General features: G+C 43.0%; 1 protein-coding gene and 1 long non-coding RNA gene across 9 annotated transcripts in view; one reads left to right on the top strand and one right to left on the bottom strand.

The window, feature by feature from the left end:
- Positions 1-26,223, top strand: part of EFCC1 (EF-hand and coiled-coil domain containing 1) — a 71,226-nt gene that overhangs the window by 26,455 nt on the left and 18,548 nt on the right. For all 8 annotated transcript variants that reach the window (XM_082211941.1, XM_082211937.1, XM_082211938.1 and 5 more), the window contains exon 3: positions 14,555-14,694. In XM_082211941.1, the coding sequence (XP_082068067.1) occupies positions 14,555-14,694 (140 nt within the window). The remainder of the gene's footprint in view (positions 1-14,554; positions 14,695-26,223) is intronic.
- LOC309526078 overlaps positions 737-26,223 on the bottom strand; it is a 47,880-nt gene continuing 22,393 nt past the window's right edge. Inside the window, exons 3-4 of the long non-coding RNA XR_014216638.1 lie at positions 4,082-4,189; positions 737-2,881 (exon numbers count right to left, since the gene is read on the bottom strand). This is a non-coding gene — a long non-coding RNA (uncharacterized lncRNA). The remainder of the gene's footprint in view (positions 2,882-4,081; positions 4,190-26,223) is intronic.

Here is a 26,223-nt window from a genome sequence, read left to right as displayed (position 1 = left end):
AAGTCCTTTATGAATTGAGAGACACAGTCAGCAATAATGTTTTGGGGAAAAGTTATATACTATGAGGTAGCTATCCTAAACATTTCCAGTACATAATCTATGAACCACTACATCAGCATGCATTATTGTGTATAGTGGTCTCCCAAAGTCTGATGAGAGCTACTAGTGAGTCAGTTTGTTCAGCCTCTGAATAAATAAATACAAATCTTTAATGTAAGTATAACTCTTATTATTCAGTGGGACCATGAAAACAAAGAAACAGCCTGGAAGCTCTATAATATATAGTTTCTTTTTTAAATAAAGTGCCTTTGGGTCCCTCCAGCCCCATGTATAAGATCACAGTCTGGGTTTATTATGATACTGTAAACAGAGGAAGTGGTCTGTCTATTCAGCTAATAACTATGAACAGCTGGCTGTCTAGTGTCCCCTGATGCAAGTAAAGCTGGAAACAAAAAATAAATAACTTATGTCCGATTTCCATCATGTATGGGGCCACCATTTTGTACGTTCCCATCCACTGCCATTAAACTTTATGTGTCCTTGTAGTGTTGTATCATGCTGGCTAGAACAGCTATAATGGGAAGATTCCATGAACTTGCGAAATTGCTTACTGAACAGCCTTTAACACAGATCACAATGCTCAAACTATTAACCTGATAATATATCAGCAGCCCTTCACCAACACCATAGACTGATACATGACTTCCTTTAATTTAGCTCTTTTGGTAATTATATATTTAATCTTGATTGTTGTTTCTATTTTTATCACTCTGTGAATTGTACAAGCCACCCGGAAAGCTAGGGTGAGCCCCATGTAGGTAAAGACAGCTCATTTTCAAACAAAATTCAATCTGCCAAACCCCAAAGAAGGGCACATTTGATGTCCTGGTTAGAGTGACAGATATTCCTCCTCAGCAATTGGGAGCAGAACCAGGCAATGTTTGCTTCTGTGTGTGGCTTCCCCATGTGGTGAACTGCTAGAACTTCAACTGAGAACATCTTCCTGGCAGTGAAGTATTTCTCATAGTCTACATTGCCCCCCACCCCACCCAGGGTGGCACTGGACCCTCCTGGAGAGGGTAATAAAAGGTGTGTTGTTTTTTTAATTGTGGCGGGGCAAGTCTTCTTGACTTTGATGTGTTTCCATGGATTCCTTGAATGTGACTCACTGGTTCAGCTCCTGACCTGAAAGACGGTTATGGGTTCAGCCTTGACAGCCATGAAGCTCACTGGGTGGGCCAGTCTCTCAGTCTCCCTAATCTACTTCCTAGGGCAGTTTGGGGGGGAGGAAGGGAGCTGCTCTAACCTACCCACCCCACCCCTGCAGACTGCCATTCGCCAACAGTGAAAAATATATGGATACTAATATCTGTTGCTGATTTAGATTGGAAAAATAAGGAGGAGGGAAGAGGTGAAGTTTTCCTTTCTCCTATGTACCATTGGTGCCTATAAAAGCAGCTAGGAGATCTGTGGCTTACTTATTTTTCATCATTTGTCGGATTTCTTTGCAAATTCATTCAGCGTGAATATATGTTATAGGGAATTCAGATTTGCCAAAACATATTAGTTTATAGACTGGAGAGAAGGCAAAAGAGTAACCAAATTGTAGCACACACGGTACTATAACCTTTTCCCCCCCTGCAGATTTAAGAAATACTTGCATCCTATTAAATGTAGCAGTTCAGGTTTTTTATAATTGTAAAGGGAATTGGTTTAGACGAATGCTGTAGTTTTGATCATAATATGCCCTTTAGAAAATGGGAGCTGATAAATGACTTCAGAATGATATATGATATCTGGTAAAGCCATTTGAAAAGGGAACAGTGGCAATGAATCACACTTTTCAGCGGTGTGGTTGCAAATATTGAATGTAAAACGGCACATTTCCCCTCGCATTCAGAATCGGCGTCCTTTGCTGGATTTTTCTTCCCTGTTTGTTTCATTATTTCATTTTTATTTCAAGAGAATGGTTGTCTGTTTTCTGTAGCAGTTATTGCTGAACTCCATAGCTTACTTAAACATACTGCCTACCAATTATATTTTGCTTAGAGAAATTTATCTGAGGTGATTTAACACATGTAAACTTGGAGGGGTGCACCTCGTGTGGATATATATGGGTACCATATTGTGGATGGAATTATAAATCAAGATAACTCTCCCCCCCCTCAAATATGGCAGACTTTCTCTAGAAAACACAGATTCCCTAGCTTGAGCTTTGACCTTTAGGCCTGGGCAGGAGAGCAGTGAGTATAGAAAAGGAATGTGACCCTGGACTAGCCCCACCCACCCAGACTGCCTTTGGTTCTTTGGACTCTGGTCACTGTTGCTCTGAGCCCTTGGGATTGTCAGTGCATCAAATAAATAATTTTGTGTGCAGAATCTTTGTTATTCTTGCCATGTAATTGCTTCCTTTTCACAGAATTTGTGGGTTTGATACACAAAGACAGAACAGCCTTTGTACTAAGGTACTCCCTGGGTATGGCCTAGCTTTTAGTGTTTTTATTTTCTCTATGTCTGAGGGGGGGGAAAACCTATTGCCAAACTGTTGTTGGTGTTTAACAGTAATGATACCCTTTGAGCTATCCTTTGATCCAGCCTAACTTTTCAAAGAGCTTGAGCAAACAGGCAGATGTTTTGAGTACTCATGTTTTAGCTATAGCTTTGCACTCCAGTAATGTTCCTTTCTATTATTATTATTTAATTTAAAAAAATTGCATTGAAAAATAATGCGGGATTCGGCAGGTGACTCACTGCAGTCTGTACTGTGCTCCTGTTTTCTTGTCGCCAACAGTGTTTGAAATGAAGCAGTTGCAATCCAAATGCAAGTGGTCTTCAGAGGAGATTGGGGCAGACTTGTATGTGGGTGGCGCCTTCACTTACTCTGCCAATAATTAAACACTTTAATTAGAATTTTTCAGTCAAAAACCTGGATACCTCACAACTAAACAAACAAACAAAATCCCGCAAAGTTTCCATTAATTTACAAGGCATGCCAATCTATAACTAACGATTTCCATCAGACAGTTCTTAATGGAAGTTAAAATTCAGTGTCAGCTAGTACCGTAGTTCCCCCTTAGATTTGAACTGGGATCAGTTATAGAATGATGTGTTCATTCTGGTGTTTCCTAATTTTGAACAGGACAAACATTAAAAGCCCTCCCTCTGACCCTCCTGATGGAATCCAGATTTCTGAATGCTTATGGGATGGCATCATTAATCCCTTAAGGAAATGAATTTACAGCTGGCTTCAGTTACAGACAGCAGTTTCCCTCCTCAGAAGCATAATTTCTTGTGAAATATTTGTATTTACATAATATCCTATTCAACTTGCTTACTTGTAAATCATGTTATATGGGCAGTTATAACTATTAGCCCATAGTTCCTAAAGGAGGAAGTCCAATAAAATAAAACTTTTTATTTTACAGCTTATTTAGGTTGCAGTCCTGTCCACATTTACTTGGAAGAAAGCCCCCTGAACTTGATGGGACTTACTGAGCAGGCATGCATAAGATCCACCCCATCTACATACATTAAATTATGTAATCTCTTCCATGTACCCCTGCCCCTCTCTAGTGGCCCCGGTCTTCTGTATGTGGACCCAGGAGATTATTGGGATTTGTAATTATTGAGAGTATGTGAGTGAGTACTGTGACTACCTTAACCAGAAAGCATAAACTCAAAATGTCAACATACAGGGTTGTATCCAATAAAGTCATTACAGTGGAACATCCCCTTCCTCTTCCCCCACCCCCCAATGTAACTCCTGAATTCTAAAATCTGCTTTGTGGGGTTAGGGAAAACCCCAGGGATAATTGGGAGGGCACAAAGGGGAGAGAGAAAGGGGGCAGAGAAAGGAGGGTGTTCCATTGCCGAAGCAGAAGTTATTCCACTCAAGCAATGACTTTGTTGCATGCAGCAACACATTTTTTTGAGAATGCTCACATTCATTTTTCCATAGTTAAAAATGAAAGGAAATGCAATATTCAGAAAAGATAAGATATATCATGTTGGGAGAAAAAGTAGTTCTCTCCTTTTTGTATTGTAATGTAGCTTTATTGGTTGCTTTTGCATCAAATGTTACCTGTGATTTGTAGCTTGAATTACATTTATTTCAGGTTTTCCTCCTATCACTGTGGCTTCCCTTTTCCGAGTGTTGTTCTTCAGTTTTCATCCATGTTTCCTCCTTTTCCTGTGGATATCCATTGAGGAAATTACCGAAAAACAGGAAAAAGCTGTGTCTGGGAACTTGCAGGGTTGTCAAAATGTATTTTTAAAAATAATTTCCTAAATTCATGGTGATCCTGCCGTTTTGAGCTCAAACTCAAATCAGGGGAAGTTGTGATTTCCACATATTTGCAAATGATGGATTAGAACTCTGTAGGTCAGGCACCATTTCAAATTTTATTGATGGGGGTGAGGAGAGCAAAAAACATCCAGGGACAGGAATATTCTCAACAAGGACTAAAGGCTGGATCTTGGTTGCGTTGAACAGTAGGCTTCAAAAAGTAGTGTTTTTTTAAAAGCATGTCTTATGGCTGATACATAGCGACGTTATCGACTCCGGGATTTGTGCATTTGGCATGTGTACCTGGCACATGGATCCATTCCATTGTTATGGTAATAGTTGCTCAGTGTATAAATTCAGAGAATTGGCTAGAACTCTTGGCGCCCCTGAAGAATAATTTAATGGGCTTCTGAAGCCTGGGAGAAGGCCCTCCTCTTTTTTCTCACTCCCACTTTCAGCAGTGGATTGTGTGAGTGGACTCCTCAATGCTGTCAGTGCATAAGAGACTGTTTCCTCTTCCTGCTCAATTCCTCTTTGCATTAGCTCACCCTCTGCTTTACTGACTGCTCCCATAGGTATTCCAATGTGACCCTGTGATGCTGAAAGATATATACTGTCACTTGCAGTGGTATACCTAGAGGATGGTCAGGTTGGCCCCTGCCAAGAGCCCAGGTCCATTGGGGGGGGCACAAAAACTGTACCTCTTCACTGGCTTGGAGTGACTAGGAGTCCATCCGCCTGCTCTGCGGGCTGCTCCCCTGCTGCTCTGGGTACTTGGTGTGCTGGTTCCTCTGGGCGGCCAGAAGGAAGAATCTGGTTGCTGTTGTAGGCCATCGCAGCAGCCCTGCTGGGGCCCCTCCCCAATTGACCAGTGGTGCTATTAGAAGTGTGAGTGGAGCATCCAGAGGGGCTTAGAGGGAAGAGAGAGAGAGAGAGTGGAGGAAAATAGAAGGGAGGGAGAAAGGAGGCAGAAGGGATAGTAGTGAATAGAGGCAGAAAGGCAGGCAGGCAGACCCAACCCCAATGGCCGCAGAGGAAATCACTGGTGGAACGCAAAAGGCGATGAAAGCAAACTTTCTGAGTTTCTGGTCATGGTCTCTCCTGGTTTTGGAGACACTAATACATCTCCTTGTCTAGGCATGCCTCTGGTCAAGTGTCATCTACTGTGATTCCAAAAGGTTTTTGCAACTTGCTCCCCCTCTTCTTTTGCTCTCTTCATTGAAAAAAGAAAAAGCCTGTATCCACATTTGTGATTTGGTCACGTGTTGCCCTAACCCTGCAAATGTTGCTCGTGGGTCAATGTGGCAGCAATGTATAGTTGAGTGATTGAGTGATTCGTTAGAGTAATGCATTAAATATTTCCGATCAACTAAAAAAGGTGCCATCAATTGAGCAGCAGTTTTTAAGTACTATTTAATGCAAGTACATGTATGTACCAATCCGTGTGAGAAAAGGGGGAATTCCTCTTCTCAGATGATGCCTCTTGTACTTGTGTGCATCATGAAAAAGAATGCATTTTTCTTTCTTTAGAACAGTTGTAAAAAATTGTGTTTGACAGATTAATAGTGTGATATAATGGTTAGAGCAGGGACCGGGAACCTGTAGCTCTCCAGGTGTTGCTAGAGTACAGTGGTCATAATCACTTACCGTTGGCCATGCTGGCTGATGGGAGCTCAACTCCAATTACATATGGAGGGCCACAGGTTCCCCATTGCTGAGTTAGACATGGTCTCGGGAGATCCAAGTTCAAGTCTCCACTCGGTCATGATCATTTCTCAGCCGAAGCTTCAGAAATGTTACAATGAAATAATTAAATTGTTATCTGTTTAATCTGATGACTACCTTAGTGATATTGCTTATAGTTCTGTAGCTGACTTCCTTGGCCTATTTCAGTTTTCTATGCTGGCCTGTATTATGCTACAGGGGCCAAACATAGTAATTACAGATAAGCAAGATATACCTTGGATTAGATAATGTTTACTTTTTGGTTAAAAGACAAATAATTGAGAGCAAGTGGGCTGGTTGGCAGACATGTCTCCTCAGCTCCTGACCTTTGTGAACATGACAAATGTTTAAAAATCATATGTGATTTCAGTACAACACAGCCTACTTAATGGCTCTAGCCTGAAATGAGTTCTTATCCGAAATCTCTTGACTGTGTGACAGTGGCTATTCACAAGGAATGCTAACCCTTATGAATAATATTATAGGGCCACTGTTGTTGGAGAGAACAGAACAGAACAGGCTATTTTCATGTTTTCAAAACTGATATAATGGGGCAAAATTTCACCAAGAGTAGCTAATGATGCACTGAATGAATTGAAATGAATTAGTTTAAACGAATTCAAACAAATCCTATATCTAAATTTTTCAACTAGATTTAATTTATTCTGCCTGTCCAATATATTTAAAGTACCAGTAAAATTGGAAGTACTTTGAGTGTACTCACTCCCCATTATAACTGAATTCTCTCCCACCCCCCAACCCCTTTAGGTTAGTCTCTAGTTCTGCTTCTGACTTCTCTGTTTCCAAACTCTGGAGCAGCAACAACAACAAAAAACCTAAATAAACAAACAAAATCCCGGGACAAGATATTGCTACATAATTTACCATCTGTTTCTGGTTTCTGACAGTCTGCTAGGCTCCACAGAATCTGGATGAAATGTACTCCTGAAAGGATTTGTATTTTAGCTGGAGATGAGGATTTTTCAAAACCAAGTTGAAAGCAGTCAGCATAAGCACCCTTCCAACACTGCCCGATTTCCAAGTCAAATTCTCTTTCATCTTTTTTTCAGCACTAACTCACCTGTCCCCAGTTAGAGCATACCAAAATACATTAGACCAATGATATAGAGACCATTAATTTAATTATTTATTTATTAAGGAATTTCTACATTGCTTTGCCCAAAAATTGGCCAAGACTGCCTTGAAAAATAACAAATGGCTCCAGGTAGGTTTCATCACCACTACATGGTCTGTAAGGTACATGTTTCTAACTTGGTTCCATCCTTGACAGATAATGAAATATAAGAAGACTCCATTTAATAATGAAGCAAAGCCAGATGGGTGGGAGAAAAATGAACGCGAAAGCAATAGTAAGCTTTATTTACAAACCCGTTCATTAATTGCTTAGAGCAGTTGTCTCTCTTGTCTAAGTAGAATTTCAGACCCAAACCCCATTCTTATAGGTATTCTATTAGAAGAAGCAAGGGAGAGAATGTCGGTGGTTTGTTACTTCCTCATGCAAGACCGCAGCAGCCATTTTGTGGCATAGCTAAGGCATAATCACTTAAAGATTTATAAGCAGTACTTAAGTATGCCAGTCTCCAAGAGTAGTCTTCTGGAGGAATATAGATTGAACCCTGGGTTTAGACAGAAGTATATGTGTATCTATTAGGCACTGAAACACTTCCCCAGATTTCTCTTACTCACCAGTTTGTGTAGTAGTGCATTAGCTGTAATAGGAGAACTCACTGAACTGTAACACGTACCTTAATCAAAGTAAAGGCTTCGACAATAAATTGTACGCAATGCATTAATTAGCAAAATGGATTGGACTTATTTTGAAGGCATTGGAACAAAAATCCTGGCTTCCCTGTTATTATTAATTGTTGTCTGAATGATATGCTTAGCAGCAGACACATTGGCTGAGCGAGTGCTGTTTGGAGAGAGGATGCTTGATTTTAAATATTAGCTTTAGATTGTGGTTTCTAAGAAGAATGTGCTCATGAATAGTTTTGTTGAGATTAGAGAGAGCTAATTTGTATACGGCTACACTATATGGTAGGGACGCGGGTGGCGCTGTGGGTAAAAGCCTCAGCGCCTAGGGCTTGCCGATCGAAAGGTCGGCGGTTCGAATCCCCGCGGCGGGGTGCGCTCCCGCTACTCGGTCCCAGCGCCTGCCAACCTAGCAGTTCGAAAGCACCTCCGGGTGCAAGTAGATAAATAGGTACCGCTTACCAGCGGGAAGGTAAACGGCGTTCCGTGTGCTGCGCTGGCTCGCCAGATGCAGCTTTGTCACGCTGGCCACGTGACCCGGAAGTGTCTCCGGACAGCGCTGGCCCCCGGCCTATAGATGTGAGATGGGCGCACAAACCCCAGAGTCTGTCAAGACTGGCCCGTTCGGGCAGGGGTACCTTTACCTTTACCTTTACACTATATGGTGACAAATTTCTCAGGCCCCTCGCAATGATGAGATGTTTCTCCTGTTCCTAAATTTTATTTTCTTTAGACCCATTTATCAGGATATTTAAAAACCTCTGAAGCAATTTATCACAATGTAATCAAAGTAATATCAGAGTGACGCCTAGAGGAGAATGAAATAACACCATGCTCTCTTCTGGCTACATAACACAAAAAATGGTGGGCTTCTCAGACTTCTAAGGAAATAAGGATAGGATCCAGCCAAATAGCTCCAAACTTTGCTAGCTGCTAATTTGTTAGGTTCCCTCTCCCCAGACAGTTTTGGAAACTGGCCCTTGAGACAGTCAGAAAGCTGCTTCTCTTTCCCTGGGTCTAAACAGCTTTTCAAGCAGGGGAAAAAATGAATTGGCTTAAGAAGTGCCAAATAGCCAGGTGTCAGGGACGAGGGAGGGATTAACCAGAAAGTCAATCCTGGATCCAGTCAAGCATGGGTGGTGTTACAGAAGCAATGGGTGGGGAGAGGAATGGAGCCTCCTAAATTTATGAAAACCCCGTGGGGTTCTAAAAGCAGGAGTTACCATGAAATAGACAAGAGCCCCTTTTAGTATTAGCACCTGTGTTTCACTGTAGAACAGATGTCTGTAAGGAGGAGGTCTTTGCCCCCATATAGCTGTATGCCCAAAAGGTTTCCACAGAATGTGGCACATCCCATTGTTCAGTGCATGTCAGGGGACAAGCAGAACACCAGTATAGTGCTTGGTACAGGCAACAACAACACAACAACAACATGGGAGTTAGCAGCATCTGAAGGGGGCTCTTGTTGCTTCATCTATGTAAGAGTTGCTTTATTTTATTGTATTTATTTCCTTTGTATCCCACACTTTTCTCCAAGGAGCTTAAGGTGCCATATGTGGTTCTTCCCCTCCTTCTTCAAGCCCCACAACAGCCCTGTGAGGTAGGTTAGGCTGGGAGGCAGTGACTGGCCCAAGGTCACCCAGTGAGCCTCATGGCCCAGTAGGGATTTGAACCCTGATCTCCCAGGACTCTAACCACTACACCACACACAGTAGGATTTAATAATGGAATATTCTATGCAATTTACGTGCCAACAAGCCCCACTCAACACAGCGGGACTTACTTCGGAGTAAATGAGCATAGGATGCTAGCCTTGCAAGGCATTATAATGTATGTGTGAGAATCATATAGTGCTCTAGAGATCTGCGCAGGTTATATAACAAATGATTCTGTTGTGGAAGAAAGCTGAAGTCAATACGGTCATTTTTGTCAGAGAATAATGCTTTCAAAGAGCAGGAAGTATGCCTCAGAGTATTATTACTGTAGAAGGCAATATAATTCCAGCAGGTCTAGTCAGTTTAAATAAATCCATTAGGCTCAATTGCTCTGCATTTAATCTGCTGCGAAAAAGCACTATTTAACTCTATTTTAAGATGCTGGATAGAAAGGCTGAAAATTTAAAATGTTTTTATTTCTAGAGGAAATGCTAGTCAGTCCGCCTGCTTGTCTGCCTCTCACTCACTCACTCACTCACTCACTCACTCACTCACAAAAAGGACCTAAGGGCAGACTTCCCCAACCTGATGCCCTGCTGATTTTTTGGACTACACATCCCATCAACCGAGTCAATGTGACCAATGCTGGCCAGAGCTGATGGGAATTAAGTTTGATGCCCCTGGAGGAAACCACGTTAGGGAAGGCTGACCTATGGAAATCACAGCAATGCAAGAACATTGCGATGTTGACGTGATGAAGCCTTGAAGAATGTTTACACCAGATGTGGTTGGTTTGCAGAAGATAAATTATTTCACCTTCTGCTGGAGAGATGTTCTTAGAGAAGGGAGATCTTGGTAGACACAAGCCCCCCTCAAGCTTCATTATGAAACCAATCTACCAACTATTTTGAAGTGATAGCATTAAGCAAAATAAAAAAATTCCTTCCAGTAGCACCTTAAAGACCAACTAAGTTAGTTCTTGGTATGAGCTTTTGTGTGCATGCACACTTCTTCAGATACACTGAAACAGAAGTTACCAGACCCTTCTATATAGTGAGAAGGTGGGGAGGGGTATTACTCAGAAGGGTGGTGGGAATGGGAGATTGGCAGATAGCTGAGATGAGGCTTAGTTGGTCTTTAAGGTGCTACTGGAAGGAATTTTTTTATTTTGACTATGGCAGACCAACACGGCTACCTATCTGTAACTGGAACCATGTAAGTATTAAGCAAGTAATTGTTTAGTTGAGCAGTTTTCCATTAGAGAAGAACTGCTAAACCAATATCCTCAGATTTAATGACTGGAGGAAAACTATCATTGGATTGTGACATTATTTAAATTTAATTCACATCACCTACTGGCTTTGGCTAGATCAGACCAAAGGTCCAGGTAGTTCAGCTTTCTGTCTTCAACAGCCAAATGCTTTAAGAGGCCACAAGCAGAGCATGTTGGAAAAACTGGGCCTCTTTATTCAGAGGTTGCTACTCAAATTACAAGATGCTGGAGGCAAACAACCCAGGGCAGTGGTATAGTGGACAGGGAATTCAGGGAACACAACTCTGGTACTTCTTTCACAACAAGAAAATTTTGACTGTTCGACAGTGGAATTTGCTGCCAAGGAGTGTGGTGGAGTCTCCTTCTTTGGAGGTCTTTAAGCAGAGGCTTGACAACCATATGTCAGGAGTGCTCTGATGGTGTTTCCTGCTTGGCAGGGGGGTTGGACTCGATGGCCCTTGTGGTCTCTTCCAACTCTATGATTCTATGATTCTAAGAACAATGATGTCATCTGCTGAAGTGGTGTTTGGCCACATCTACACCATAAATTTAATGCACATTTAAATTTAAGTATTGGGAACTGCAGTCTGTTAAGCGTGCTGGGAATTGTAGCCCTGTGAGGGTAAATTATAGTTCCTAGGAATCTTTGGGGAAGCCACATGCTTTATATGTATTGTATGGATGTGACCATTCTCGGTGTAGGAAACTTGGGCAATTAGAGGACAGGCCTGACTTGACACACAGTCCCTTTTTTAGGTCGCCTAGGCTCAGTTAATGATTGACCCAAAGGCTGTTCAGGGATCTGATCATAGCTGACCAGGGATCTGAAGTCATGTCTTCATAAGCAAAGTCCAGCAGGCTAACCATTACACCACCCTTTGCCAGTTCACTCTATGGGATAGATGGATGGATAGATAGATAGATAGATAGATAGATAGACAGACAGACAGACAGACACAGCTGCCTGCAACCCTTTGGGACATTGTTATGGAATTCTTGGGCTATGAGGACCCCCATGACATCAGCTTCTGCGTTGCAACATTTCCCACAACACCACTGCCCAGCCACTGATAGTCCTGTCCTCTTTAAACACATAAGCATATATAGAAATGTACTTTTTATCCAGTTGGGCTAACAAGCCAAACTAATCTCAGTTTTTACGCTAGTAGCAGCTGCCTCGAGTTGCAGCTAAACGTTTCACTGATAGTGGAATAGCCTTAATTAAAAGCCAATTAGTCATGGACATTACTTTGAGGTCCAACAATATGCAGTCTTCTCTGCTTCTAGATATTCCCTCTTTCATGCTTCTCATTATCTTCAACACAAAAGCCTTAAAATGAATGTGGTCTATTTGGCTGTCTCTATGGAAACCTTGCTATACTGCATGGTACACACGCACTTCCCAGAGCCAGCCTCTCCTATGATCTTTGCTCCACACAGACGTACTGCTTATTCACTCTTCTTCGACGTTTATGTTTTATGAATGCTAATGAAAAAGAGCCAAGCCCAGATTTTTTTTTGGGGGGGGGAGAATGACAGAGGTTCAATGGGATTTATAGTGCTTGCCTTAGACATTTTTACATCTAAAGCAAAAAAAGCTAAAGCTGTTCATTAAGAACACACACACACACACACACACACACACACACTTGTGGAATGAGAATTTGTATGCAAAAGACAGACAGCCCTTTTTGAAATTTACCACCTAGATTGTGGCTTCCCCTCACTTTGCGGTGAAGCAGTTCTTGGAAATTAGCAATGGACTGGTACAGACATTCAGGCCTATGCTTGACTTAGCATATGACACATCTGAAAGTCTCTTTTTGGGGAGGGGGAAAGATCACGTATTTGGCAACCCAGCCAGATGGGTGGGGTATAAATATATTATTATTATTATTATTATTATTATTATTTATTTATTTATTATCATCTATCTTATGCTATATCCAGCTTCTGCAAGATACTGAATTTAATGCTGCAAAATATATTAGGCAAAACCAGTAAAACAAGGGCTCCTTGGTGCATGTGCTCTAACAGAGAGAGGGAAAGAATGAGAGTTAGCTAGCTAAAGCAAATAAGGCACTGTGGGTAAGTGAAAAAAAGTAAATATCTAAGTAAATGTGTCCAAAACCTCATTTTTCCCTAGAGCAGGGTTGTAACTGGGAGAGGGGGCTTAGAGGTCTAGGTCTCTTAGGGGTATTCCAGGGCCTTGCCTACAATTTTCAGCTTTCTATAAGGGTGGCGGAGAGAGGTTCTAGCCTTTTCATTTATTGTGGCATCAGAAAAAAGCATGTAGGCAATATCCACCCACATCTGGTTGGGTGCCCATTGGGAATGGCACGGCAGAAATCAGGAAGGACAACAGTAATTGGAGTCATGACAGACGGAGCCAGTGAGTTCTAGTTTTGTCCCCATCCTCCCAGCTGAGTTCTACAAGGGCAAAACTGAGTCTGAGGAGCTAGAAGGAAGCTGACAGCCAGAGCCACTGCCTGGACTTAGTTGTAAGTAATAAGGCAGGCGAGGTGAGAGCCTGGCTGATGGCCAAGTGAGATTGGTGGGACGGTGCCCCACTTGCCCTAATGAACCAACCTCCGCTGCCCTCATGAATACTGACATTTGGACCTTCTCTTTGTAGCTGGCCTGGACATCATTTAAATCTTCAAGGTGAGCATAACTCAACAGCCATGTATAGCAGCTAGACTTTAGGAGCTTGGAAAGTCCTGTTTTTGCTGTCTGCCTGTGACTGCAAAAACAAGTGAGTTGCCAAGCACCTGGAAGGGTGCAGTATTATCTCCAGACTTAGATGATGTCAGAAGAAGGTACCTTCTCCATCCTAAAGTCTTCTGAACAAGGCGATAATTGTTCACACTGAATCACTTCATACTGTCTGATACAAGTTCACAATATTTTTATTATTTCTAAAATATATTTCATTGATTTTTCAAAATAACATGGAATAAAACTTTAGGATAATATTCAGCTTTTATTTATTTATTTATTTATTTATTTATTTATTTATTTATTAACAAACAATCAATCAATCTGGGACTCCACCACCCAATGGCAGTCAGTACGGTCAAATCCTAAAAAGGTTAACTACATATGGTGAGAAGGGTTATTTTTCATTACGACATTGAATGCATGGATAGCGTTCAACTCAATTATAGCCAGAATCCCCAGTTTGAGAAACCGGAATGAGCAGCAGGAACCATTAAACTGTGAAATGTTCAAATACATCTGTTAAAAAAGATTTTCACTCTGGCATGTGATGCTCAGTGTTAAACTTTAATTTGTGGGGTTTTCTTTGCATGCCCAAACAGTTTTTAGAAACTGTTACAAATGCCTCCATAGTGTTCCAGCTCTGAAAATTCCAGATGAAATACAAATGTACTACCTTCACTCCATAATAACTGTAATATTTTATTTATTTGCATTGCAGGGGCAGAGTTAGTTGTTGTTAGTATTTTTGGCAGGGGTCTCTTTTTGATGCACTTCAAATTCTGCGGGACCATACAATTGCTGAAGAACATCACACGTGTGACATTGAAACCACCCCCCACAATTGCCTTCGCAGGCTGGCGCCTCTGGGTCCAAGAGTCTGTGACACGGCCCCGACTAGCAAATTGTGGCTTTCCCATAGTGTCCGAACTGGGCCACTACTAACATGAACTGCACAAGCTGCTGTCAGCATATACAGAGCAAACTGTTCCAACATCTGCCAGTGCAAGCATATCCTTAGTGAAGCTGCTTGGGTGTTACGGAGCATCCTGCCATGCAAAGTGTTTATTTGGCTTTCTCTCCATTTGGCTTATTTTGTCTGTTTCCCTTTGTGGGTTTTTCCAGGTTGGAAGTCCTGAAGCACCAGCTTCCTTCGCAAGGCAGCTCGGACCAGAAGACAGCAGTGGCTGGTGGCCAATATGCCTCATCGGTTGCACAGCGAGATAGAAGTTCACCCACTGGAGGTGCAGGGATGTCAGAGAATGGTATGGAAACTCGGTGTGCATGTGGTACAATGGCCACCAGCTTGGATGGCTTTAAAAGAGGTTTAGACAAATTCATGGAGAAGACTATCCATGGACCAGCCATGCTCTGCCTCCATGGTCAGAGCCACTAATGTTTCTGAATACCAGTTGCTGGAAACATCTTGTGCTTGGGTCCTGCTTGCAGGTTTCCTACAGGCATCTAGTTGGCCACTGCGAGAACAGGATGCTCATCTAGATGGGCCCTTGTCCTGACCCTGCAAGCTCTTTTTATCTTCTTAAAGGAGTGCACCATTTAGACTGAGCCATTTTTTTGAGCGGCCATTTTGTGAGGGGACCATTTTGTGTGGTGATCTGCATTAGCTCACGAGGAGGCAGCCATCCCAAGGAGCAACATAATGTTCCCTCCCAAAAAGATGGCAGTTTCATTTGCACCGTCTTACTTGGGCTGCATAGAATTCTCTTTTCACCAGAACTAGCTGGGGCAATTTAATTCTAGTGGGTTTCTTCTGGCTTGCGAGCATGATGTGCTGCTGCTTGCTTTCAGATACTGGCCATGAACTTCAGGCACTGTCTGCTTCAAGAAAGCATTTTTGCAGTCCTTTTCCGAATGGAAAACGCATTTAGCACATTATTCATCAACCATATTCATAAAGAGAGTGCTCTGTGTTTGTGAGTCTTTGCCTGTTATCTGACAGGTGATACAGAGTTCTTACTCATGTCTGCAGGTTCACCAGAACTGCCTCGTTAATATTTTTCCAAAGCAGTGCTAGAGAGAAAAACACACTTGCAGTCTTCCATCGTCACCCCTTTTCCAATTTGTTCCCCATTCCTGCTTTGAAATGCATTGGAGAATTTCATGTGAGTCTATGCCACTGCAGCAAAGTGCCCATGGCGCAAGAGCTCCTAAAGGCTCCCTGGGACGATCTCACGTCACAGTGCCTCACTTTGAAGAAGGACCCTAGGTCATTTTCTCAGAGAGTCATTTGTCATCAGCACTTCACTGTGGTGGCTTATGCTGTTTAAAGTTTAAAAAATGACTTGGAAAACTTTTAAACAGTTGGCAGCAACCATTCTAGTCAGCAACAGACTGCTCCATGGCCAGCAGGCATATCCTATCCCAGCTGTCTCTGCTGAGCACAGGACAGGCCGCTGATGGCAGGACAGGGGGAGCAGATTGGCTGGTGGAAGCAGCAGATGGATGCCAACCAGTAACAGGCAGCCCTGTGACCAGCTGACAGCCGTGTGTGTGTGTGTGTGTGTGTGTTTTGTGAGGAAGGGTGATGTTACCATCCACCACCCTTCCCAATCCACTAAGAGGGTATCCTGAATCAGATCATAGTTCACCACTTTCTGGGAAAGCTAGAAGAGTCTAAGCTGAGTCCCACTTCTCTACGTTAAAGCACTGCTTTAACAGTTATTGGCAGCCCCTTCAGTAGCTGACCACATTCGTGCAGAAGTGAGGAGTATCTCCTTGAGTAGTAGGTGGCAGACAGGATGAAGCACAGAGGGCGAGACTGTTAATAGGGCAAGACTGGAGCATGATGAGAAATGTGTATGTTATAAAACGGATTACATGTGCTCAGTTTTATATGGGAATCCCAGACAGGCTGAAATCTCAAGTTGATACAGCTCAGTGAGTGGGATTTTACTTCTTTTCCTGTCTTTGTTCCCCCATTGCTAACATAAGCTTAGTAATCTCACTGCCAGCAACAAGAGCAACATTTGAGGAACTTTCAATAGTTATGATTCAAGCTGGTGTTTTAGTTTTTTAAAAAGTGAGGCCCTGTGCAGGAAAAATGACAGCAACAACACTATCATCCATTATCTGCCTCAGTTCTTTCTACTGAATGTAAACCTTGGTAGGGAACCCTTTCAGGAACCACAGCAGACCTAGCATGCCTTGCCTTGTTCCCAATAAAAGGGACACTCAGTGACAATTACATTGAAGCCATTTCCTTTTGCTGGCAGCAAACCTGTGTAAATTAGGGGTTTACACTCGTTGCGTGTGAATAACCGTACAGACATACAGCTTAATGACTTGTGTACATGGGAACACAGATTGTACACTCTTTGAATGTAACATGGGAACACCCTTCTAGCTATTTGCATAAGAAGAATCTTCTGACCGTGTTCCTGGCTGAGATGATGTAGCCTAAAACTAAGCTTAAAGTTTGGTGTGCTTTGACTAGCTCCAGAGCACAGACATGAAAGTACGGAAACTTTCCCCTATCTTGCGGGATGAACTACATTTTACCACAGTGCAAATCCCACAGTGCTTGCCTCTTTTGGTATTCCCTTTAGCTGCTGTTAATTCTTGCAGTCAGACAGAAGCAGTGTCAGTCAGCTTAAGACCTAATCAGGACTGACAAGGTACTGTATCTGAAGGAGAAGCTTGAAATCTAAACGTTCAGCTTCAAGGTCATGCCATGTCAAACTAAGTGAAAAGCGTCGGCATAAACAACTGTTTGGTAAATGGAAGACTTGCAAATGAGAAATAATAATACTGGATCATGTCTTTTAGCGTACTGTGGGCTAATGCGGTCAGCAGTTTGCAGAACAAACCCATGCAGAAAAGATATTTCCATTCTTGGGCAGGGGTGAGGGACAAGAATGATTGTTTAGCTGTGCAGGCAGGAAGGCTGCTTATAAGTTCATGCCTCCTGCGTGTTTGTAAAGAGCTAATCTGGGTGTCTACTGTACCCCAGCGACTCCTAAAACAAAAATGTAATCTTGGAGGTCAGCCTCATCATTGGCTTGTGGGTCAATCTTCTCTGCTTGATCCGCCATTGACCATTCTTCTTTGAACTCTTATTACCAAGAAATGTAGACTGCTGCCTGGCCTGGAGCATTTTAAACTGATCTATCGCCAGGGTGAGCTGGCAGATGATGGGGATGGGGCAGCAAGGTACTGGGAGGACAGAGTCGTGAATGCCACATAGTCTGCCCTGCTCTGCCCTTCCCAACCTTGCCTACTGCCCTCTGGTGCAATGGAAGACGCTGCAAGTACTGAAATAAGATTAAACTGCAAGTCCGGTTGGCAGCTGTACATGGAACTGGGGTGGGAACAGGGGAGAGCTTGCCCTTTGCCTCAGGCAGCAAAATGTCTTGAGCCAGCCCTGTCTATCACAGCTGGAAGAGCAGTGAGGATTTGTGTAGTACCAAAAAAGAGAGGATTTATGAGGGAAAGGGAGATGTGTGGGGAAAAATTGCATCCATAGCAATAAGGATGCAGGCTTGTAGTACAGTATTCTCACTCTGCTCTTTTCTGTTGTTATCCTGCAGCCCTGCAGTCAGTTGTTTTGTTAAGCTCCTGCTACCATGTTTCTGTGTTTGCTATTAATGAAGAGTTGGGAGTTACATTGAAATGGAAGGCTGTATTTCTTCAGAATGACACTCCTCCCCCCCGCTTTACGCTTTGTGCTATGTCACTTCCTGGCAGAGGGCGTGTTCCGTGAAATGATGTCTTTCCCCTGTGCCACCGACTTTCTCCTCCTGTCTGAGTTTCTGACTCTCTCGCTTAGTTTCGCACACTTAGCCTGTGTGTGTGTGTTGTTGTTGCAGTAGAAGAGGAGGAAAGTTTACATGACACAATAACTTCTTTTCTGCTAAACTGGTCAAACTGTATTGGCTTCTTGTTCATTTGCTTGTTTTACAACAGTGCCCTCTCCTGGGCAGCATGAAAATTGTTCAGCATGTCTCATCGCTGGCAGCAAAATATGCATAGGAAGATATTAGAAGTCACCCCCTCCCCCCCACCTCCCACTACCACTCTCTGCTGCTTTCTCCGTCAACCCAGCCTTGTGCCATCTCTTTTAAATGCCTGTCAAACAATTGGTACAAAACAACAAGCATGTGACATGATGCAAGAGGCTTCATTTCAAAATATCATAGCTGAACATCTCTCACTGCCCACAACACTAGTCATTTATTTATTGCATTTGTAGCCTAAACCTTTCACCAGGAAGCCTTATGGCAGCATCTGCTATAAAAGGCAGCGAAATTGCAAGAACTGTACAAAACAGCAAAATGAGAATGGCCAATAAAACAACAGGACCAGAGAGTGAAAACTAGATAAAAGCAGCAAATAAAGCTGTTAAACTGGGTCATGGATATCACTTAAAGCAACAAAAGAACTAGGTGGAATTTGGCCCCTCAAAGTTAGCAAAGGCAATGCCAGGCCAACATATTTAGGGAAGGAGACAATTTTGTCACTGCCACACACAAAAAAGACTCTCCTCCAGCTGGTCAACTAACCTCTGAAGTCAGGAACACCCAGAGAAGGGGCTCTGATATGGTCTTTATTATGCTTGGAGTGAGACCTTACTGTTGTCAATTGACACTGTCCATCTGCTGTTGTCAACCCAGCCCTTGCAGACACAGTTCTACTTTAGATTCTCATTATTTCATTGGGTTCCTAACACTTTGCCTTTCCATTTGGGAGCCTTATATTCTCTGTGGTTTCAGTCTCTTTCTGCAGATGGATCAAACTAGCACATTTTTGAACCTGAAATGTAAAAGATGCCACGAATATACATGCACATCAAATTCCGCAGCTCTGTCTTAATGTTAAAGAGAGGCATCAAGTGTCAAACCGGCATAGAAAGAAAAAGGGAAAAACACCAAACAGGCTCGTTAAAGCAGAAGCCCCGTCTTGCTCAGCCAAGTACTGAGCAGCGGCAATGCAGGTGACGGCTGATGGAACTCATTCTTTTAGCATATGTGGCAGAGATTCATCTCTCGAGAAGAAGGCTGTTTGTATTTCCCTAGCGACACGTACTGTGATTAGCGGAAAAACCTAGCACTCCAGTTTGCAAAACAGCTACTTGCGATGAATGTGTGAGTAATGGCCAGCAGCACTCTTCCAACTCCAGTCTGTAAGGAAATCCATGTCTATAAAGCAGGCAATTATCTTAATCCCTCAGCCTATTTCTTTCTCCCTTGTGAATACACCCACATAGCCGGAATTGGAGTGACGCTACCTAAAAGCTGCAAGCCTCTCCTCCTTTGCGAGCTTCTGTAACTTGACAGCGTTGCAAAAATACGGTCCTTCCTCTGTGTCCCCACTGCGGAAGCTCTGCTTCACACCCTGCTCACCACTTGCGGGGGCCCCTGCTGCACTGACTTTTCTGCCTGCTCTTCTATTGCCTCACCTTAATCCTCTTACCTCTGTTCAGCATTCTGCTGCTACAGAACATAGGAAGCTTCATTGTACTGAGTCAAAGCCATCGGTCCGTTTGTTGCACATTGTCTACCTTGACTGGCAGCAACACTCTAAGGTTTCAAACAGTAGCATTTCCCAGGCCCTATTGAGAGATTCAGGGATTGAATCTGGGACATTCTGCATGCATGCAAAACAGACACTGTACCACTGAGCTTCCAACATTATTCCCTTCTCTCATCACTCTGACTATATCACTTCATAAACCCCTACGCCGGCTCCTTATCCGCTACCAGATCCTACACAAGCTTCTTGTTCTTATCTTTAAAATTCTCCATGGCCTTGCCCCACTCCTTATTGTTATTTTATCTGTTTGTTCTTATATTCTGACTTCAGTTGCATTTAGAGGGCACTTCTGGACATTTCATTTCCTATTCATTTTTGTGCTTTACATGGCCTTTCACATACTGCAAAAGCAACCTTTGGAAATCCAGTGGAAGTTTAGTGCTCGTTTTTGTGTCAATTCATGTGCTTTTTGGGAGGGCTAGTTTTACAGTATGTTTCGGATCTGGGGGAAAGGTTGGTTTATATGAAAAACTGAGAAATATATATATGAGAGCATGGGGGCAGGATGTGATGGCCGTGGGCAGGGCCAAGGACTAGGATTTGGTCCTATACTGGAACAGGGCTGAGCGGGGATCCATTCACAACCAGGAAGCGTTCTCAGACTCTTTTTGGCTTGCCACTAGTAGACTCTGATGCAGAAGTTGACATAGTATTGTAGCACCCTGCTTGTGGTTAACGCTTAGCTGGAATGAAGTATTCAACGCAGCAATAGAGAAATTAAAATAATTATTTATTTGTCAGACAAATAAATGAGAGGCACAGTGGTATATGGTTACCAAGCTCTGGCCTGCTCCTGCCATTATGGCCAGCACTTATATTCCCTTAATCCAGCCCCCTTTGCTCCTCCTGTGGCTGCCTCTGTCCAATCAGCCTGGTTGAAATTCCTATTGGCTGATTGCTAGAACCAATCACAAAAAGATACACCCATATCCTCCTGTCCTTATATGGAACACAAAGAGCTATATATTGTTACATCTATAAATGACAAATAAGTAGTAATATATCTTACATGTGTCTCAACAAGGCATCTTAATTACCAGCTCACCTCTTGCCCTCCTTGCCCTATTGCCTTCTAAAACAAATGGTTAATCTTAAATTTTTATCTTAAACATATGTCAAGGATCTTGAGTTTCACATCAACATTGAAAGATCTCCTTCATTTGAAGGTTTCTAAACAAATGTCTGACAACTAATATATCAGGACTGCTCAGGACGGCGTCTCTTGTCTAGCAAGGGGGGCAAGACTGGTGGCTGACTTAATTTCAAAATACAACTCTTAGAACTATATGAAATCTAGCATTTCTTAAATCCTTTGCATAATTACATTTAAGACAATATATTTAATACATAACATAGGTAGCCTTTTAAAAGGAATAAGGCCTTTGTAAAGTAAAAAGGAACTCAGTAAAAAAACAGCTTCAAAAGAAGCCTCTCCAGTTTACAACCCCTCCTTCAGCCAGCTGCTTTTCCCATTAGAAAAAAAGACTTGCCAGCTAGATGCTTCCCCATTTGGTCTTGGCCTTTTAACCTTAGAAAGAAGATCTGGCTCATTTTACTGGGAGGCACATTGGCATTATTTTACTATTTACTCATTCCTAATTATATTTATTTCTGCCTTTTTTTATCTTCTGTAACATGTAGGGTCAGTGTCCTCATTCAGTCTGTAATTTCAGCTTTTACGACTTTGAGAATTGTTTTCTGCTATCAATCAAAGGGGCCCTTGTCTAGAAGAATAAACATTACCAAGGTTGTAAACTGCTGGTCTTCTGCCTGGCTTGAAACTTTTGAAAATCTGAGCTCTCTCTTTAATATACAAGTCCTGATCAAACATTAATAAAATGCAGTCTTATGCCTGATGCCTCATTCCCCCCTTTCAAGCTCAAGGACCTTCATCCCAAGTGTCCTTGATAGCTTGACCTTCATCATGTTCCTGAGGTAAAGCTCTGTATAGGGCCATGATATGAGGTAGAGTTTCATTTGAAACCATCTTGCTAATTGTACTTCTAAAACATGAAATGATACATGGCATCATACATAAAACCATTACCACTACTGTCAAGAAAAACAAGCAAGACAATAGTATCCCTTTGAGTCCTGTGACATTAGGTAACCAATTGGTGAGCCATCCCATATCCCATCCTTCCCATGTTTGTACTGGAACATGTGCTATATTCTCCATCTTTGTGGCCAACACACGGATTGCCTCACCATTATCTGAAATTTTAAAGCAACAGGCATTCCCTGTCAAGTTCAAGACTCCACATAGACCTCCCTGCTTGGCAAGTACATAATCCATTCCCATTTTCAGCTGCAAAATGGCGGCTCTACTTTCATCCAACTGTTGTGCAATAAGTCTCAAACTCTGGGCCGTTGCATTGGTTACAAGTTCCACTACTGCTTGCAATCGAATTATTCTGTTTAGATTATAAATAGGATCCCGTGCCCCTTGTATGAGCTCACCAGGATTCCAGGAGGCAGGATCATAATAGGCTATAATGCGCTCTGGTGGCCAATCATCAGTACCGCTCCAACTTTGGGTACTTCCTCCTGCTATACGAGAAATATCAGCGTTTCTTCGTGTTCGCTTGGCCAAATTAGTGGGCATAATCCACATTGGTGGTAATACCCATCCCAGGAAACAAGTCCCACTCCATTTGGAGGGGAGTTTCTTGTATGCCCATTCTCCACATATCCACCACAACCATCTGGTCTGAGGTTTTTGGTATGTGGAGTACAGAAGGCGAAATAGCAAAAGAGGTAGAGAGTTCACAGTGCAGTATGTTAGATTGCCTTTTTCTGTCACAGTTATGTTCCATACCACTTTCCATGCATGAATAAAAGGAGGTGCACAGGGCAAGGCATTCCGAATTCGATAGGTAGTACCGTGTGCCCAGGTATTCTTAATATTATCCCAAGTATAGCGACAATGAGAAGAGCCTATCATGGTAGAATCAGCTGCATCTGATGATTTATGTACACAGAATTCCCCTTGTACAGGTATAACTCGTATTGGTTTAGTTGAGTTCCATCCGGGGAAATTCTGTATTTCTGTTTGGTGTGGTATTTCGCTTACCATACCAATGGCATCTAATGGTATCGGTAATAAGGGCATACCTCCCTCTGAATCATCTGGCCCAAGAGAGCAAACAAGGCAATTGGTCCTATTTGCAACATTGGCTACCATTTCAGCTAAACCTACCCACATATTGTGGTCATGGCGGAATCCATATTTAGTCAATTTGGTCAGATTCAAGGACCCTTCCCCTTTCCAAGGGATCAGGATTAATAATAAAATCATGTTGATGTCTAGCATATGCATTCCTTCCACAAAAGATTACCTTATTGTGATAGCAGATAAATATTAGTCCCAATATAATTCCCCCAGTGACAGAAATGGGGAACCACCAAGACCAAAACATATATCCCGAGGATCCCCAATGAGTAATATCTCTGATAATTGTTCCACAAGGGGGGGGCAGTCAATTAATTGTATAAGAGAATCTTTCCTTTCACAATCGCTGGTTCTGATGCTCCTCAAGCTTCAGGCGTGCGCAGGTCAGCCAGCTTCCAGGTTGTGGCTGCAGCAGGCCGGTCGTCTAATGTTGCCCGTGACCTAGCCCGTTCCCGGTAGGGCTAGATACAGGGGTTTTTGGAGAGAGTCAGTTTAAGAGGATTAGAGGGGTCACCTTTGCACGTCCAACTGCCTTCGGACTTCTTCAAACGGGAGTGATGAATCCAGGGGGTCACCTCAGCTACCTTCACCGCTGTTGGAGTAGAGAGCAAGACGGTGTAAGGTCCACGCCACTTAGGTGCAAGTGGATCACGTTTCCACTCTTTCACCCATACGCTATCGCCAGCCTGGAACTGATGAATCGGCTCGGCAATGCTGCACGGCGTGCGCTCGAGGGCCCACCTGTTAAGAGAAACAAAAACACGGGAGAGAGATTGCACTTGTCCCTGTGTCACATGGTCTCCTATTTGTTTAAGGTCAGCTGAAATATCCTGAACAAAGGAGGGCGGTCTCCCATACAGGAGCTCAAAAGGTGACAACTTAAGTCTTTTTGTGGGTGCACACCGAACACGAAACAGTGTTATGGGTAACACATCTACCCATCCCAATCCCGTTTCCTGGGTTAATTTTGCCAATTGGGTTTTCAAAGTCCGATTCATTCTTTCAGTTTTCCCTGAACTCTGAGGTCTATAGGCTGCATGCAGTCTCCATTTCACTTGTAGGACTCGACATACTTCTTGTACTACTTGATCAATGAACGCCGGCCCATTGTCACTTCCAATGCATCTAGGTAACCCAAATCTCGGGATCAATTCAGTGAGGAGTCTCTTAGTTACCTCTCGTGCCTTTTCAGTTCGGGTGGGAAAAGCTTCAACCCATCCGGTAAAAGTATCCACAAACACAAGGAGATACTTGAATCCCTTAGAAGGGACCAGCTCTGTGAAGTCCACAATTAGGCTTTCCATGGGGACATATCCCACATGTTGGATTCCAGGAGGTTGTACCGGTCCCTGCCTGGGATTGTTTTTAGCACAAAGAACACATTTCTGTGAAATGCAAGTTGCTAATTGTGATAGATTAATAATATACAACTTCCGACTGAGACTCTCTCTGGTTGCAGTACCGCCAAGGTGAGTAGATTCATGATAATTTCTTACAATTGTGCCTGCTAGGTGATGAGGTACATAAATCCTATTGTCTGGCAGGATCATCCAACCGTCCTTCGCAACTGCTCCTTCCTGTTCAGCCCACTTCCTCTCTTCTGGGGTATAGTGAGGTTTAACTTCTTCTGGAACTACCTCTGGTATGAGGGCTGCAATAAATCCTCCCACAGGCTTTTGGGCTGCCTCTCGGGCTGCTTTGTCAGCAGCATGATTTCCTCTGGTTATTGGATCCCTTCCTCGTCCATGACCTTTGCAGTGCATTACAGCAATCTGTTCTGGAGCCCATACTGCTTCTAACAGGATTTCTACTTCAGGTCCATATTTCAAGGCCTTCCCGTGGGCTCCTATTAGACCTCTTTCTTTCCATAGAGCACCATGTGCATGCAGGGTTAAGAAGGCATATTTAGAATCAGTATAGATGTTTGCCTTACATCCGGCTGCCAATTGCAGAGCTCTAGTTAAACCTATAAGTTCAGCTTTTTGTGCTGAGGTGCCAGCAGGCAAAGCTTCAGCTTCCACAACTTCCTCATTGGTGACCACAGCATATCCTGCTCGTCTGGCACCTTCATGCAGGTAACTGCTACCATCAGTATAATATACAACATCTGGATTTTTCAATGGTTCATCTTTCAGATCGGGTCTACTGGAATAAACTTCATCCATTATTTGGAGACAATCATGTGATTCTTCATCATCTACCTCTGGTAGGGGCAGCAAAGTCGCTGGATTGAGCATATTCACTACTCGTAGATGAATCCTGGGATTTTCACACAATAGGCCTTGGTACCTAGCCATCCTTGGGTTCGTTAGCCAATAACTACCCTTATATTCCATGAGTGTCAGAACAGCATGAGGTACATTCACGTACATCGTCTGGCCGAAGGTAAATTTATCAGCTTCTTTGACAAGGCTTGCAGTGGCCGCTACTGCCCTTAGGCATGGAGGCCATCCTTTTGCTACTGAGTCCAATTGTTTTGACAAATAAGCTACTGGACGGTTCCAACTTCCTAATCTCTGGGTCAGGACTGCCGCTGCAATCCCATTCTGTTCATGTACATACAGCTGAAAGGGTTTTCTGAATTAGGCAGTCCAAGGGCTGGGGCCTCCATAAGTCGTTGTTTGATAACTAAAAAGGCTTGTTGCTGCTCAGGTCCCCATACGAATGGGTCCTTTTCTGCACCTCGAGTGCTTTCATGTAAGGGCTTGGCCAGACTGCTGAAATCAGGTATCCATAGTCTACAAAACCCTGCTGTTCCCAGGAATCCTCTGAGTTGTTTCCTTGTGGTAGGTTCCTTGATAAGGCAAATAGCTTCTTTCCTCTCTGGTCTCAATGCTCGTTGTTGGTGTGAGATGTCAAAGCCCAAATATTTGACCTTTTCTAAACATAACTGTGCCTTTTTCTGGGAAACTCGATAGCCAGCTTGCCAGAGCAAGTGGAGCAGTTCCTCTGTACCTTCTTTACAGGTATCAAAATCCTTTGCTGCTAGTATAAGGTCATCTACATATTGCAGAACCACCTTTTCTCCAGGTATTGAGGGGTAACTTGTTAGATCCTTCGCCAAGGCAGTGCC

The sequence above is a fragment of the Podarcis vaucheri genome (assembly GCF_965113315.1).
Source record: "Podarcis vaucheri genome assembly, chromosome: 2".
NCBI classification, from domain to species: Eukaryota; Metazoa; Chordata; class Lepidosauria; order Squamata; family Lacertidae; genus Podarcis; species Podarcis vaucheri.
Note: the sequence above shows the minus strand (reverse complement) of the source record. Positions and strands in the feature narration are given on the sequence as shown.